At 47.2% G+C, this 16,843-nt stretch overlaps 2 protein-coding genes across 3 annotated transcripts in view; both read left to right on the top strand.

Moving 5' to 3' along the window:
• Positions 1 to 10,660, top strand: part of LOC135522618 (mucin-2-like) — a 33,974-nt gene extending 23,314 nt beyond the window's left edge. The window contains exons 4-6 of one of the 2 annotated variants that reach the window (XM_064949065.1): positions 7,058 to 7,215; positions 7,384 to 9,983; positions 10,298 to 10,660. In XM_064949065.1, the coding sequence (XP_064805137.1) occupies positions 7,058 to 7,215; positions 7,384 to 9,983; positions 10,298 to 10,303 (2,764 nt within the window). In that variant the 3' untranslated portion in view covers positions 10,304 to 10,660. Of the gene's footprint in view, positions 1 to 7,057; positions 7,216 to 7,383 lie in introns of both variants that reach the window. The other variant, XM_064949058.1, reaches the window with a different exon arrangement.
• Positions 10,661 to 10,745: 85 nt separating this feature from the next.
• Positions 10,746 to 16,828, top strand: LOC135522630 (zinc finger protein 853-like). Its single transcript, XM_064949077.1, has 2 exons — positions 10,746 to 11,052; positions 12,757 to 16,828. The coding sequence occupies exons 1-2, from the start codon at positions 10,746 to 10,748 to the stop codon at positions 13,677 to 13,679; spliced, it is 1,230 nt and encodes a 409-aa protein (XP_064805149.1). The 3' UTR covers positions 13,680 to 16,828.
• Positions 16,829 to 16,843: the final 15 nt, after the last annotated feature.

The following is a 16,843-nucleotide window of genomic DNA, read 5'->3' on the forward strand; positions in this document are numbered from 1 at the left end:
CTGTTGTATGTGTCAAATTGCTACGCTTTATCTTGGCCAGGTCGCAGTTGCAAATGAGAACTTGTTCTCAACTAGCCTACCTGGTTAACCTGTTGTGTCGCGCAATCCCGGATCCGGGATTCTATTTATAGCCTCAAGCTCATTAGCATAACGCAATGTTAACTATTCATGAAAATCGCAAATGAAATGAAATAAATATATTTGCTCTCAAGCTTAGACTTTTGTTAACAACACTGTCATCTCAGATTTTCAAAATATGCTTTTCAACCATAGCTAAACAAGCATTTGTGTAAGAGTATTGATTGCTAACATAGCTATAAGCCTAGAATTCAGCCAGCAACATTTTCACAAAAACAAGAAAATAATTCAAATAAAATAATTTACCTTTGAAGAACTTCAGATGTTTTCAATGAGGAGACTCTCAGTTAGATAGCAAATGTTCAGTTTTTCAAAAAAATATTATTTGTGTAGGACAAATCGCTCCGTTTTGTTCGTTTGGCTATGAAAAAAACCTGTATACAGTTATAGCCTCAAGCTTATTAGCATAATGTAACGTTAACGATTTCTGAAAATCGCAAATAAAATGAAAATAATGCGCCTGCTCTAAAGCTTAGCCTTTTCTTAACAACACTGTCATCTCAGATTTTCAAAATATGCTTTTGAACCATCGCTATTCACTAATTTGTGTAAGAGTATGCTAAGCTAGCTTAGCATTTTGAGTAGCATTTAGCACGCAACATTTTCCCAAAAACCAGATAACCAAATAAATAAAAACATTTACCTTTGAAGAGCTTCAGATGTTTTCAATGAGGAGACTCAGTTACATAGCAAATGTTCAGTTTTTCCTGAAAGCATCTTTGTGTAGGAGAAATCGCTCCGTTTTGTACATCACATTTGGCTACCGAAACGAACCGAAAATTCAGTCACCAACAACGTCAAACTTTTTCCGAATTAACTCCATAATATCGACCGAAACATGGCAAACGTTGTTTGGAATCAATCCTCAAGGTGTTTTTTCACATCTCTTCATTGATATATCGTTCGTGGAAGCCTGCTTTCTTCTCTGAATTCCGTGGAAAAATACTTGCAGCTGAGGTTTGCGCACCAATTTCGGCGCAGGACACCGGGCGGACACCTGGTAAATGTGGTCTCTTATGGTCAATCTTCCAATGATATGCCTACAAATACGTCACAATGCTGCAGACACCTTGGGGAAACGACAGAAAGGGCAGACTCATTCCTCTCGCATTCACAGCCATATAAGGAGACAATGGAAAACGGAGCCTCAAAAATCCTGCTCATTTCCTGGATGCCGTTTTGCCTGTAGCTCACGTTCTAGGGCACGCACAGAAAATATCTTTGCAGTTCTGGAAACGTCAGTGTTCTTTCCAAAGCTACCAATTATATGCATAGTCGAGCATCTTTTTGTGACAAAATATTGCGCTTAAAACGGGCACGTCTTTTTATCCAAAAATGATATAGCGCCACTAGAGTTTCAAGAGGTTAAATAAAGGTAAAAAACCGGATGTGAATCTATTGCACCACGAGGGCATATCAACCAAGTGTTGCCTTTGAATCCCTCGTTGACACTAACCAATTGCTTGTAGCCACAGCAAATATACCAAAGCCGCTGAACTTGTGCCACCCAAGCAGTTAATGCTGTATGGAAAGCAATTAATACTGTATGGAAAGCATGTAATACTGTATGGACTCCACTGAGCTTTGACTCGCATCCCTTCTTGACTCCCTGAGGATCAGGAGGTTCTGAGTCTTTCTGTGAAGACGAGATGGAGGGGTCATGTGAGGGTACCGCTGCACGCACAGATGACTGGCCTCCCATCTCTCTCTCCTTCCTTTCAGAAGCAATATCTCGCTCTCCACCCCCCCTTAATTGAGTGCTCCTGTCGTTTCGCTTTCCCTATGTGGAACTGACCCAGATGGGAAGGCCAATTTGCGTCCGTGTGCGTTTAGTTCATCTGTCCACTCGCTCCCTCTCCCTTCCGTCATGTTAGTCCTGTCTCTCCCTCTCCCTTCCGTCATGTTCGTCCTGTCGCTCCCTCTCCCTTCCGTCATGTTCGTCCTGTCGCTCCTTTCCTCCCTCGTCTAATGCAGTCTCGTCTAACGCGGCTCATCACCGCCTGTCTTCAACTAATTCCCCATGTCATCTAAAGGCACAGCATGACCGCTTTCTTGTTTATTCCCGCTGCTCTTTACCATGCAGTCAAGGTCCTGCTCCCCCTGTCCCATCGACGCACCCCATTACAGTATAATAATGGCGAAACCTAAAGGCCTTTTGCGTCTCGCAGCCTTTTATTTGATTCCGCTAACAAATGGGAAAAAAATGGTCGTTCCTGTTGGGAGAGGCGATTTGTGGCCAGGCGTGCTCGGCCGGACCACTTCAGGCCCCTCGTACGACGTAAGTTTTTTTGTCGTTGTGAATTAATCTGTGTTGTCGGCTGTGTCCAAACCATGGCGAGCCAATGAAAAGAACAGCGTGACGGATATTGGGGTAATTGACTGAATCGCAACAAAGCCATAAAACAGTTAGTTCCACTGTTTCCTATCCCTTTTTGTTTTGTTTTAGACACTGTGTACGTATGAATCTGTTCTGGAGAAATGAGAAGCAAAGCATCAATTTTTGCACGAACACAGTGCTGCCATTGTTTCATTACACCTGGTTCTTCTGTGTGCAGAAACAAGCTGGGAGCATAATGTAGTATAGCGCCTTAAGCTAATCATATAAATTGCCCATTTTTAAGCAGCTGTTTTCAATGTAGCCCTCTGTAGCACGGGCTACAACTCATCACACAAGCCTGTCAGTGTGAACGCCTCACGCCAGTCTGTACATGTAGATTGCACACACCAGTATCACGCGTGTCCAAGCGTAGCTCTGTAGATGTACGTTACTATTCCCTGCTCTGCTGTGGCATAGCGTAAGGATAATAGGTCAAGTGTGCTCATAAATGCAAGGACACACACTTGACATTCAGTTAGCTCAGCAGTATGCAGGGGGAGGGGCACTGCCTTGCTCAGGGAAAGGGCGCTTCTGGATCCTGTGGCTTCTCCACAGCTGTCTGGCACCTGTTAAAGTGACCGAATGGCAGATCTAGGATCAGCTTACCCTCCAAATCCATTACCTCAGCCAGGAGAGGGGTAATTTAGAAACTGATCTCTATTGGACAAGTATATTACCTACTGTTCATTTTTGTGCCCACTGAACACAAACCAGGAGTCTTGGGAAGGTTGAGCTCCACTGTTAAGAAGAGGGATTGTTTTAATGGATCAGTGGCTCATGTCCGCCTCTTACCCTCGATTAGTCTCCTCTCTGTCCTTGGAATAGTACTTCTCTCAACCCTCTTGAGTGTGACCCTCCCCCACATCCTGTTATTTTTCCACAATCACTCTTTCCCACTCCATCATTCCCTGTATATCCTTTCCTCTTCCCCCACTAGACTGGGATTTAGAAAATGACTAAGCGATGCGTTGCAGGCAGACAATGAATGGGCCTTGTTAATGGTTGTCTGTTACTTCTTGAAATTACCTTTATGTAGTGCAGGATGGCCCTTGACTCTTCTCGCTTATTGTACGGTGAGCACTGAGCAGGTGAATGACCACTACTGACTTTCTTTTTCAGGTTTTGAGTGAATTGATCATAGAAAAGTCCCAAGCCTATTAGCTGACATTAATTAGGCAGATCGAATGGTACTGAACCAAAGTCCTACACTGAGTGCACAAAACATTAGGTACACCTGCTCTTTCCATGAGACTGACCAGGTGAACGCTATTATCCCCTATTGATGTCACTTGTTAAATCAACTTCAGTCAGTGTAGATGAAGGGCAGGAGACCGGTTAAAGGATTTCTAAGCCTTGAGACTATTGAGACATGGTGTCTGTATGTGTGCCATTCAGTGGGTAAATGAGTTAAATCTTTTGTTTTACTGTCTTTGAACCAGGTATTGTAGTAGGTGTGAGGTGCACCAGTTTGAGTGTCAAGAACCTCAACACTGCTGGGTTTTTCACAAGTTTCCTGTGTGTATCAAGAATGGTCCACCATCCAGAGGACATTCAGCCAACATGACACGTGCCAGCATCCCTGTGAAAAGCTTTTGACACCTAGAGTCGATTCCCCTACATAATTGTGGCTGTTCTGAGGGCAAAGCGGGTCAGGTTTCAGACCCAGTGCCTCGAGCTTGGAGGGTACTATGGTGTTGAATGTTGAGCTGTAGTTAATGAACGGCATTCTTACATGGGTATTCCTCTTGTCCAGATGGGATAGGGCAGTGTGGTGGGGATTGCATCATCTGTGGATCTACTGGGGCGGTAAGCAAATTGAAGTGGGTCTAGAGTGATAGTCTCTCAAAGCACTTCATGATGACAGAAGTGGGTGATTCTCACAATCTTGGTTTCAAATATTTCAAAAATGATATCTTTAAAGACTTGCATCAATAAATGTCATTTTTAGGCATTAATAACCAGGTCTGAAGTGTTTGAGCATTAATTTAAGAACATTTACTGACATTTTAACACCTTTTTGAACATATTTTCCAAAACAAGTCCTTTATCTCATTACCGCAATGGTCTGAAAACGTCAAGACCATTAGGAAAGCTAATACATTTTCTTTCTTTTTTAAGTCACGCACAGTTACTTAACTCTGAAATAATATATATTTTAATTTTAACTGCTCTCATTACCGCAACACCTTCCACAATCTACAACCTAATTTTATATTTCATTGAAACCTGACATTTTTCAGAATTGTGGCAACCCTGCATTTAAAAGCAAACTATTTTTCCTTTCATTAAATTAACACCTGTTGCGGTAATGATACATAGGTTTTGGAAATGAGGTTGATGTTTTCGTTAATGATAACCATACCTCAGCCTTTAGTATACTTAACTCATGTAGAAAAAAAATAGGAGATATCGGCACAATCATGGATTCAAGTTCAATCAATTTAATTTTGCAGTGCTTCAAAAGTACATAACATACATGGGCTAAAAATAGAGAACACAAAAACAACACATACAAAAACAGAACATGTCATTGTCACTACACACACTGGCCTAGTGTCCCTTGGGGATGATGTTTCTATGACCCCAAGCTGGTGCAGCTTCTTTATCTTCAAGCCAAAGTTTTCATGCCATTTGCAAGCATGTTTCTCTGTCTGACTCTTTGCTGGCCAATCCAAAATGGTTTAAGTTTAAAGAATTGAGCCTCAGAAAGGTTGTGCCTTGGCTTCTCAGACCAATCTTCTATGAAGACTTGCTATAGTGTCCATTTAAGGCTCTTTCAGAATATCTGGCCCTTTTACAGAATGTGTCTGGATTTCCCATCTGTTACAGTGGAGACGTCATCTTGATGAAGGAAGCGGCTAACAGGTTTGCGCATTGGTCTTCTCTGGCTGTTATTGGGTAATGTTCTCAGATGACCTCTCTGCCTTCCATGTTGACAATTACCTGCTTCCTCTTGACCATCTCAGGTCTTTTCAGTCTCATCTTCAGGTTGATCATCTCTTTGGTCCTCTTCAACAGCTTCTCTTCTGTGAAGCGCAACTTTGACCTCAATTGTGATGTGTGTTCTTCGGTTCCTCTTTTGGGGTGATTCCTTTGGGGTAGATGTCTTCATTGGTCCTGGTGTCTGTAGAGACGTCGCTCTTCTTTAAGGAGTCGAGTTGATGGCAGGGACATTTACCTGCTGAGGTGAATGTCTGTTCTCTTGGGGAGGCGGTGTCTCCTTGACGGTTTTGAATAACTTCTTCATTTTGCTTCTTGAACATGTTGAAGTGTATCATCTTCCTCGCTTGGTGTTCTGTCCAATACAGCTTTTAACTGGAGAAATGTAGAGATCTTCTTAACTGGTAGCCATCTTGAAGGTACTGGCAGATGTGTTGCTTCATTCAAAATCACACTTTCAGTTTTGCTTGAATGCTGCCATCTATCCATGGTTTCTGGTTAGGGTAGGTTTTAATAGTGGGTACAACATATCCTATTTGCTTCCCGATAAACTCAGTCACAGTATCAGTATATTTGTCTATTATTCTTGGAAGGTACCCAGTTCAGATCCCAGTCTGCGTGATCAAAACAATCTTGAAGCATGGATTCCAATTAGTCAGACCAGCATTGGGTAGTCCTTAGCACGGGTGCTTCCTGTTTGAGTTTCTGCCTATAGGAATGGAGGAGCAAAATGGAGTCGTGGTCAGATTTGCCAAAGGACTTGAGTTCCTGTATGTTATCACACTTACACCATGAGTCTTTAATCATGACACACGATGAACTGAGAACCCAACTGGCTGGACCGACTCGGACAGTATGTTCTAAGGGATGCCATGTTTCCGTGAAACAGTGTTAGTCCCTGATGTCTCTCTGGAAAGACACCCTTGCCCTGAGCTCGTCACCTTTATTATCCAGAGACTGAACATTCGAGTAATATACTCAGTAGTGGTGGGTGGCGTGCCTGCTTCCTAAGTCAGACTAGAAGACCTCTCCAGGTATCTCTCTTCCGCCGGTGTTGTTTTGGGTCGGCCTCTGGAATCAGTTTAGCTTCGGAGAAGTCGTATTCCTGGTCGTAGTGCAGGTGCGTTACCTCAGCTCTGATATCCAATAGTTCTTCACGACTATATGGAAGACACATTTTTCTGGGCTAACAATGTAAGAAATAATACATAAACAAAATACTGCCAAGTTTTCTAGGAGCTCGGCAGCCCTCTGTCGGTGTTATTTTATCATTTTAATAATAATAAAAAATGACCTAATTTAACTAGGCAAGTCAGAACAAATTCTCATTTACAATGACGTCCTACCCCGGTCAAACCCTAACCTGGATGACGCTGGGCCGATTGTGCGCTGAACTATGGGATTACCAATCGCGACCGGTTGTGATACAGCTTGGAATCGAACCAGTGTCTGCAGTGATGCCTCTAGCACTGAGATGCAGTGCCTTAGACCGCTGCGCCACTCGGGAGCCTGTCATTGCGTCCTCTTGGTCAGGTTATTGTAGATGTGAATGTGTTCTCCATAACCTACCTGGTTAAATAAATAAAGTGTGTTCTTCCCCAGGCCTGCCGCTGGTCACACTGGGTTGTTAATGGGCACATCCAAGCCTGCTGCTGCCGGCTCCAGCAGACCTGCAGCTTCCAGAGTCGGTACCACAGCCCCCTCTACTGGCAGGACTACCACAGTGCAGGCACCCAAACCTACAGGCCCTGCCAAGAAAGGTGCACATGCCTTACAGGTTTTGTACCATGAATGAAACCCACTTGATTCTATTTGTATTGGTCTTGTGAGCATCACCTGTATGCATCTCAAAATCAACTTGAAGGTACCATTTTTAATTTTTAATTGAAGAGATAAGCATGTTTTAAATTATTTGGTCTCTATTACAGATGTCAGCAGACCAGCAACCACTACCGCAGCCAGAAAGCCGGTAACATCCACCACTACTAAAAAGACCAAACCTGACCCCCCTAAAGCGACTGCAGCCTCCAGACCCGAGCCCGCCTCCAAAAGGCCCCATCCCACCAAGGCGGCAGACACCAAGCCAGCCCGCCCTACATCACAGGACCCCAAGCCCCTGCCCACACGTAAAGCCCCTCCCACCACACGGCCCCCTGCCACACGACAGCCCCAGGGTAAGACCCCCCCTGCCTCCCCCAGCAACAAGCCCGTGGGCAGCACCGCCCCCCAGTCGGTCAAACGAGCCTCTAAACCAACCCAGTCTGTTCTGCCCTTCACTGCCAGACCTGGAGCTCCCAAGTCTGCAGCAGCAGTGGCTGCCACAGCAGCAGCTGCCGTGGCAACAGTCGCCATGACAGCCACAGCAGAGCCAGAAGTGGCAGAGTCAGAAGTCCCAGCACCAGTGTCTGCATCTTTGCCAGCAGTGGCCCTAGAGTCCAGAGAAGAGGTTTCAGCCCCAACTCCTCAGGATACTACTTCTCCATCTCCACCACAGAGCCCACTCAGGCTGGCTCCTGCTCCACCACAGAGCCCACTCAGGCTGGCTCCTGCTCCACCACAGAGCCCACTCAGGCTGGCTCCTGCTCCACCACAGGACTCACTAGTCACTGTTGCCCAGGAGGAGAGGTCTGAACGACCAGAGACTGTCCCAGCAGCCCCGCCACAGCCAGCACCAGACCAGACCTTACACCAGGACATCCCCACAGCAGTGGCTAGGGCTACACCCAGCCCTCTGGATTCCTCAGAGAAAGCCCAGCTCAACATGGATGAAGAAGAGGACGAGGAGAGGGAGGGCAGCCAGCGGGTGTCTGTGTCAGAAATGAGTGGCTCCCAGCCCACGGAAGAGTCCAGGCCGGGCTCAGCCGGCCCTGCGGGTTCAGGGTGGCGTGCAGGCGGCGCCCTGCTATCGGAGCTGGACTCTGAGGTGAGCTGCAGCCAGCAGGGGGCGTCGGAGCTGAGCGCCCTGGGCGTCCTGGAGGGCACAGAGAGTATGGATGACCTAGGAGACGCCAGTCTGAAGGGTGCCATCGACATGGAGGGCATGTCTGCCTCGGTCGGCTCGCCTGACTTCGAGAAGGTGCCCGACATCCCCACCAATGATTTTGATGACGACGATGAAGACGGAGACCGGGTGTGCGACATGGAGGTGGGTTCGGAACGGGCGGATGACCCGAGAAGAGCGGGGCGTGACGAGGATGACGATGTGGAGATGGCCAGTGAAGGGGTGACTGAGAGCTACGGGAATGCAGACGAGGATGACTTTGCGGAGGATGAGAGACTGGACAACCTGAACCAAGCCCTGCCTGCCCTAGCCGCCCAGTGGGACCAACCCAACCCCAACTCCTTTTGTGACCCCTGTGCCCAGCCGCACCCCCAGGCTGCCTCAGCCTCCCACCTGCAGACCCCTACCAGCCCCTCAGACCCCTGGCAGGCTGATATGGAGACACCCACCCAGTATTCCACTCAACCCTGGCTGCAGTTGGCTGCCACACCATTTGTTCCAGCCCTGCGTGAGCCCTCACACCAGCCTGCCCCTGCATTTGTTCCAGCCCTGCGTGAGCCCTCACACCAGCCTGCCCCTGCATCTCCACTTGAGAAAGAGACCCTAGCCCCATTGCAGTCCCTGTCCCCCATAGCTGCCTCCGGCCGCGGCATGTCACACTCCAGCACCCTAAGCGCTACGGAGCTGGCTGTCCACAGCAACAGCGAGACCAGCACCAGCACCCCAGAGGAGCTCTGTGACTACAACAGAAGCTCTGGGGTGGAGTCCCGCTCTGAGGGGGGGAAGCTCCACACCCTGCCTGCCGCCCTGGCCCCCGTGCGCTCCCTCCAGCCTGAATTGGAGGACCAGGACCTGGGCATCCACCTGGAGAGAGAGGACGGGGAGGTGGCAGAGACCCTGCCAGCCAACGAGGTCCCAGGGGACCCCGCCACAGCACTCACGTCCAACCCCTCGTCCTCCTCCACCACGGAGGATGAGGCCAGTGACACGGAGGGCGAGGCCCAGCTGGATGAGCTGTGCCAGGGCATCCACAACACCACCTTCGACCGCAGGCCCGGCGCCCAGCGCTGCCTGTCTGCCCTGGAGGAAGGGGAGGAGACCAGTGGAGGCGCAGAAGAGGGTGGCGACACCCCCCAGTCTGCCAACTCGGTGGCATCCTACGCCTATGACATGACGGCGTCCAACTCCAGTAACCACTCCACTGCGGAGAGCTGCTCCAAGAGCCCCGGCATCTTCTCCCTGGAGGAGCTGCCTGAGGAGGCCAAGGACCCGTCACTCATCCAGGAGCTGACCCTGCCGCCACCCCAGCAACAGGCTGCCTCGGCAAACTCCCTTCTAGTCTCCAACCCAGAGGAGCAGCAGTACATGTTGTGTGGGACGCTTGAGACAGAGCTAGGGGACACGGGGGAGCTGAAACCCCTGGACCCCGCGCTATTCGTGGCCCCCCAGCAGCCCGGGGAGGGCCCCGTGTCACCCACCCGCCCTACTACTCCACTGTCTGTGAAAGCACTGAGAACTCTCTCACAGGTAACGTATAGTCCCCCCCCCCCCTACTTCCCTACATACCCAGTAACACACCTTTTACCCACCCCTCCCCAAAGCCCTCTGCTGTTTTAGTCATCAACGTTTTGTCCCCAACCTCCAACATGGGTGGATATGATCCAAATGTTAATTTTTTAAAAACGAGCAAAAATAGGGAAGGGAAGAAATAGACTAAATACAGCAGTGCCACTTCCCTCGTATGATATTACCTTATGAGTATATGGCTTAAAACTCCTGTATGTGCAATAGCTACTACTATTACTATTAGAATGTGTTTTTCTTTTCTTTTTAATTAACAGATCTGAAACATGAACTGGCATGGTTTGATTTGCATTGACTGGGCTGTTGTGACGCAGCTCTTAAGAAAAACCAAGAAGAAACATAACATAACAAAAGCAAATGTGGAATGGAATGTTCAACTTTGTATTTATCCGATTTACTTTTTACTGAACAAGAAAATGCTGATTAATGTTGATTGTATTGTCTTGCCGTTTTCCATCATGAAGAAACAGACATCTGTCCTCCTCCGCCTTCCCTAAGCACTCCCCCTTTCCTTCTGCACTTTAAGGTTAGACTGCCCCTCCCCCCTCTTTCTTACATTTGTCCTTTTTGGAGTATTTACCATTACCAAGCTTTAAATAAAGATGAGATATTTAACGTGACTCCTCTCTCCCGGACAGTTTTATTCAAGTGGGGATTGGGGAGTTGGATGGCACTTATTGTATCACATATGTTAAGCCCTATAACATGGGAGTCGAGGTTGTCAACCTTATGTGGGATTCCATTACATACCCGTGGGGCCATGTGGATTCAAAAGTCTCCCAGCAAGGAAGCATTCATACCTACATACACTCCTCACTCTACTCCCACCATCCCAGAATATGGCTCAACGGAGACATTATGGAGTATGTCTATCAAACTCCCACCTCCTCTCAGCTGCTCCTCTTCCGCACTGTGACCCCCCCCCCCCCCATATGTCAGACCTGGTGGAGTGACCCTTCCTTGCCCCGCTGGATTCCTCCATCGCCAAACAAACTGAGGAACGACGTCGAAGGTTCGCCATCATCCGAAATAGAAGAGCCCACCAGTGTTTATTTTCCTCTAGTAATGTGTGTTTTGCCTTTTATGTTTCCGTTCTGCCTGTCCTTTACGTTGTTTGAGATCTCTCTGGTATAGCTATAAGTGCATGTCCACCGCGCACCATTTTTAACCGCACTGTTAAACTACTTTACCCTTGGGACGCCTTGTTTGCATGTCACTGACTGACACTTATTGGCTTTGGTTTGGTTTGAGGGCATGGTCCGAAATGGCACCCTGTTCCCTAAATAATGCCCTGGTCAAAAGTAGTGTACTATATAGGCAACATGGTGGCATTTGAGACGCAGTCCAGTTCACATGAGGTGGTGCTGCTGTCTATATACTGATGCATGGTGAACGGTCTTGTCTTGCATGTTTCACTTCCTCACCAGCTCCCGACGGGGACTGAAGGAAACTGTTGGTTGCTCAAAAGCATTTCTTTTAATTTCACAAGACTATAGTTGGTAGTTACTGCATATACGGGAAGTTGGGCTGCTTTATTGCACACAGTAAAAAAAATATTATCGGCATATTTTGTTTTGGGAAGTCACATTTTGACAAGGTTAATGAAAATGGTTTGCGGAATTTGCTCTCTGCTTTAACTTCCCCAGCCAGTGGCCCGCTCCTCCCACCTCTCCCTGCTGTCGTCATGTCTCCTGTTCTCCCGGTGTTTCACTTCACCCCTGTCCCCACCTCTTTTTAACACGCTTTGCTTTTCAGGCTGTCAATGTTGCACACTTTGCCCGCGATATCATGTGAGTGAGGAGGTAGTTCCTGGGTTCAGTAGTCATGTGTTGACACACGTAGGCTATCCTAAACCATGACGCCCAGCCTCAATTGTCAATTTAGTGTTCAAACAGCTCCGGTGCCAGAAATGTATGAAACTGCCAAAATAATGGAAACACTCGTCACTGAGGGTTGCGAAGTATATTAAAGCAGGTGCTTACACACAGGTGTGGTTCCGGAGTTAATTAAACAATTTAACATCCCATCATGTTTAGGCCATGTATAAATAATGAGTTGGCCATTTTATTTTGGCCACCATGGCTATGCCCCCATAGGATGACTGCCCCCCCCCCCCACAGGGAATGAGTGGTCACTGAATGGTTTGATGAGCATGGCCATGGCATATGGTTGACATTTTCGTCTCAGTCACCAAGATCTCAACCCTGTTGGAACACCATATGGCCAATTTTTGGAGCAGCGCCTGTGATTTTTCCACTGCCTCCACTGAAAATGTCATTTCTCATGGAAGAATGGTGTCGCATTCCTCCCATTAGTTCCAGACACTTGTAGAATCTATGCCAAGGTGCATTGAAGCTGTTCTGGCTCGTGGTGCCCCAACACCATATTAAGACATTGGCATTTCCTTTATTTTGGCAGTTACACGTACACTATAATAGTTGTAAGTTGCCTGTGATGATACACAATACATCACTTTTCAAGCCACAAACACGCAAATTACAATCTCTCAACGCTAGATATTTAATGTGTAGATCACCAGAACACTACATCACTCAGTCTTAAACTCCTCTCACTAACGTCTCCTTGGTAGACTACAATACCTGCAGTCTCTGTTCTCTGCTCTCACCCACACTGCACTGCTCCCTCTCATTTGTCTGTCTCTCTCTTTCTAACGCACGCTTCCCACCGGGTGTGATCTCCACTTTTTCCTCCCCAGGGCTCAATGTGCTCCCCCAGCCACACTGCCGCCGCGACCACCACCCCAACCCCCACTGTGACCTCTTGACCCCACCCAGGCTGACCTGTGCTGACCTGCCACCCCGGAGCCCTCGCCTGCAGGCCAGCCCCCAGCTCCGCAGACTGGAACAGCACCAGCAACAACTACTAGAACTGCAGCAACGCAGAGAACATCAGGGAAAACCCAAAGAAGAAGAGGCGAGGAAGAAGAGCGAGAAGGAGATTAAGAAAAATGTGGAGCAGCAGGAGGAGGAGAAGCTGAGGAGGGAGGAGCTGAAGCAGAGGCAGCAGATCATGCGGTGGCAGCAGGAGCTGGAGGACCAGGCACAGCAGACGTCACCGCAACAACAGCCCCAGAAAGGTCAGGCAACAGTGCTGCTTTCGCCTTCCTCTGGTCTCCATACCATTTATGAAGCCCTGGAGAGTGATGAAGAGGGGAAGCAAATTGAGGTTAATGTCCAGCTCGAACAATGCGAAGAAGCCCCGCTGGAGAACGAGGTTGACAGTAACAGTGACCGTCGAGAGGTGTTGGATGAGGACGGAGCTGATAGCAACTCCACCTCCACTCTCAGTCCCTCTCCAGACTCCCCCGAGCAGGAAGAGTCCCGGGACGCCTCCCCAGAATGCCCCCCTCCCCTGGACCTGGACTGGGGGAAGAAAGTTGACATTGTCCAGCAGCTGATCAACCAGACCTTGCTGCTGACGGGCGATGGCTGCTCCTCCCTGCTCCTGCTGCCCGGAGGCACCTTGAGCCCCCTGGAGGCCAGCCTGTGGCCCAAACTGCTTCCCCCCCTTACCCCTCCCTCAGCCACGGTCACGTCGGTCAGCAGCTTCTCCCCGGAGGCACCCGGCCAGTCCCCCCAGGGTGAATGGACAGTGGTGGAGCTGGAGACACACCACTGAGGGATGTAGAGGTGTGTATGTGTGTGTGTGTGCGCGCACACAGTGAAGACTCACCATTAATGGTTGCACACTGTAACACCACCTCTTTTACCTTTCCTTGCCACTCATCACTGCAAATACAACACTACTGTTTGATACACTGAACTAACACCACTGTATTTTCAAACATGATACCTTTTGATTGGGGGGCAAAGGACACTGACACCACGGTCATATCAATCACAGACTGACTCGCACTGGAATTTTACCTCTCTCTCTCATGCTAAAACTGTTAGGTTACATACCAGCAGTCCCAGAGGGCTACTACCTTGATTAGACTGGTTGACTGAAGCTTCTGGGCCAGCTATTTGGGTAGAATAGTGACTACTTGTTAGCCAATGTTACTGAAGCTAAAACTACTGGATTTTAACATTTATTTAACCTTTTATTTAACTAGGCAAGTCAGTTAAAGAACTAATTCTTATTTAGGAACAGGGGGTTAACTGCCTTGTTCAGGGGCAGAATGACAGATTTTTACCTTGTCAGCTCAGGGATTCGATCTTGCAACCTTTCGGTTACTAGTCCAATGCTCTAACTAACCACTAGGCTTCCTCCTGCCCCAGGTAGCCTCACACACACGCAATAGGTTTTGATGTGGGGGGTCGGGTCCTAGGTGGTTCAGTTCACACTGACGATGTTGAACTACTGACTTGGTTTATGATTATTGGTCTGAATTACTGATGACAAACTGCACTTGACTAGACCAGTATCCTATAATGATCACTCAATGCCTGCTTAGCTTTGTGCTTCAAAACTGTTTGATTAACTCTGGAGCAGCAAGTCATAGAAATAGAATCCCTAGAACAGTCACAGGATCCCCATTCCAATTGCAGAGGGCCTTTATCCTTTCTAGTGATGCTATTTCTATGGGCCAAGTTCCTGTGTTTCTCTGATGTCAAACCAGAGGCCTTCCACCAGCTGTGGTAAAACACTGGTTGGCCGTATCTGTTAGAGTAAGGTTATTTATTGACTCTATGATGAATTCCACCATTTCAGGGTGGTATTTCACTAAGCAGGATCTATTTTGTGATACAACTTAGTGAAATACACCTGGGTGCTAATGAAATGAGGGACTGTTTCTGCTGCATGCTACTGCTGACTCCGATGAAGGCCACCGGAAATATCGTTTTTCATGTCTTTTTTTCAGAAGCACTCTCACGTTTTTTTTCTGAAGACTTGGCCCCATATCCTAAGTGGTTTTCCTCATGTTTGGGCTTGTTTCTGTGGTTACGGATGATGACATAATGGGGGTCGGAGTGGTCATGACATTGATATGAGGTAATGGAGAAATGAATAGGTAATTGAAGAGTGTCAGAGTGTAAGGAAACAAAGAGTCTCTGAGTAGATTTCTCTGGGGATGTAACCGGTTCTTCTGTGAGGCTGCTGGGTCCTAGCCTGGTCCCAGATCTGTTTGTGCTGACCATCTGCCCAACTCCTATGGTAGTTTGGTGTGATGAAGACCATGGGCGTTGGGCAGATGGTCAGCACCAACAGATTGCCAAGACGATACAAACCGATTTGGGACCAGTCATGGGTTTTCGCGGGTTAATATTGGGGTTAGTCATGAACTATATTTGAAGGATGGTGGTACAGAGTTAACCTTGTGGATGTGTACATTTATTTGTGCGTGTCTGGGTGGAAAGGTACTGCATGTGAAGAAAACCATTTGCATTACCTCAGTGGATTGTGAATATAGTAAATGAGTATGTCCATTAAGCCTATAATATGGATTCATAGAGCGTTTGAAAATTGATTTATTGCACCATGTACCTTCAGTTTGAAACCTGATCTGACATGAGTCAAACACTGGCTTTACTATTAGGGTACTTGTGTTCAAATGGGAACTTGCATTAAGCCTCACTGAAGTTGATTTTCTAACAGGAGTGTCATCTATTTAGCAGAAACATGGATTTTGTCATTGCGGTTGAACTTTGAGCCCTAAGGAGAGAGTCCACTGTGTGGGGCAACGATCCTGGATGGATGAAGGTCCGTGAATGCCGAGACACACTCCTTCATATACCATAGGGATGGACTCGACTGTTGATAGAACCACTCTGCTGTGAGGCCAGGGCTAGTAGATACTATATGTATCAAACCCTTTTCCACCGTAGGCACAGCAAGCAAAGGCCCTTTTTTATATAAATGGCAGCTAGATTCTCCCGTGTCTTTTTCAAGCCGTTTTTCCATGTGTAGCCAAGTGGCTGCCATTTTCTAAGGCAGTTTGGTACATTCCGATTTGAGGGCTCTGCCACTTCTACGCCAAGATCCCAAAGCGACACGCACAAGGCATCGGTCAAAGCTGGACTTTATCTCTTGTTTTTAAACGTCTCCTCACTGTTGTGTATTGTTAGTGTATAGTATTACTGAAAGGGGAGTCTCACACCATTTATTGCAATGAAGTGAACCCACTGGATGTTTGTTGTACTGTAGAGAATATTTTAAAGTACGGTAGATGAGAGGTGACATTTATTTATAGATTTGAAGCAGATCTTGTTTTAGAGAATGAAGGTTAATGGTTGTAGATGTAATGGTTTATTTAAATTCCAAGATGTGACCTTTGAACTTCCGTCGGTACGACACTTGTAGACCTTTTTTTTTCTTCTTTTGTTCGTATGATGTTTTGCCTGCACTTCTTAAAGATAATCTCAATAGTTATCAGGGGATATGACGTGACGAGAGCGTGTTCAGTGCTTCCATGAACCGTTGGTCCATTTCTGTATTTTATGGAACTACTCAAACCATCTCCAAACATTCCCGTCTCGCTGGTGTAGAAATGACACTGTAGTAAATGACTATCACGCAAGTTACAGAACTATCATGCCCAATGGAGCATGTCTGGGAATCCCTAGTACTGAAAGGTGTGGACTCTTCCCCTCTCTTTTTGTAAAGTTCTGTCATTTTTATTTTAAAATGAAGGGAAACCCCCTTTCTAATTAATGTCTATTCTCGATGAAATGAGGCGTTTTGATGTTGTGGAGTTCAAATTACGGCAGCTTGTTTAAATACTTAATAATTCCTTGAGGTTGTGTGTGTGTGTGAACGGCTAATGTGTTTTGTCAATATTTCAATGCATTTTATTTCCGGAAAATAAAATAGATTTTCTTTTGCCATTTTGTTGTTGTTTT

The sequence above is a fragment of the Oncorhynchus masou genome, chromosome 4 (assembly GCF_036934945.1).
Source record: "Oncorhynchus masou masou isolate Uvic2021 chromosome 4, UVic_Omas_1.1, whole genome shotgun sequence".
Classification (NCBI taxonomy): domain Eukaryota; kingdom Metazoa; phylum Chordata; class Actinopteri; order Salmoniformes; family Salmonidae; genus Oncorhynchus; species Oncorhynchus masou.

Bases quoted from the DNA above. Each gene is read 5' to 3' on its own strand.
- LOC135522630 (XM_064949077.1), top strand. From the start codon at position 10,746: ATGGGAGTCGAGGTTGTCAACCTTATGTGGGATTCCATTACATACCCG. The intron at 11,053-12,756 runs GTTCGCCATCAT...TTTCCTCCCCAG, and splicing joins ACTGAGGAACGACGTCGAAG to GGCTCAATGTGCTCCCCCAG.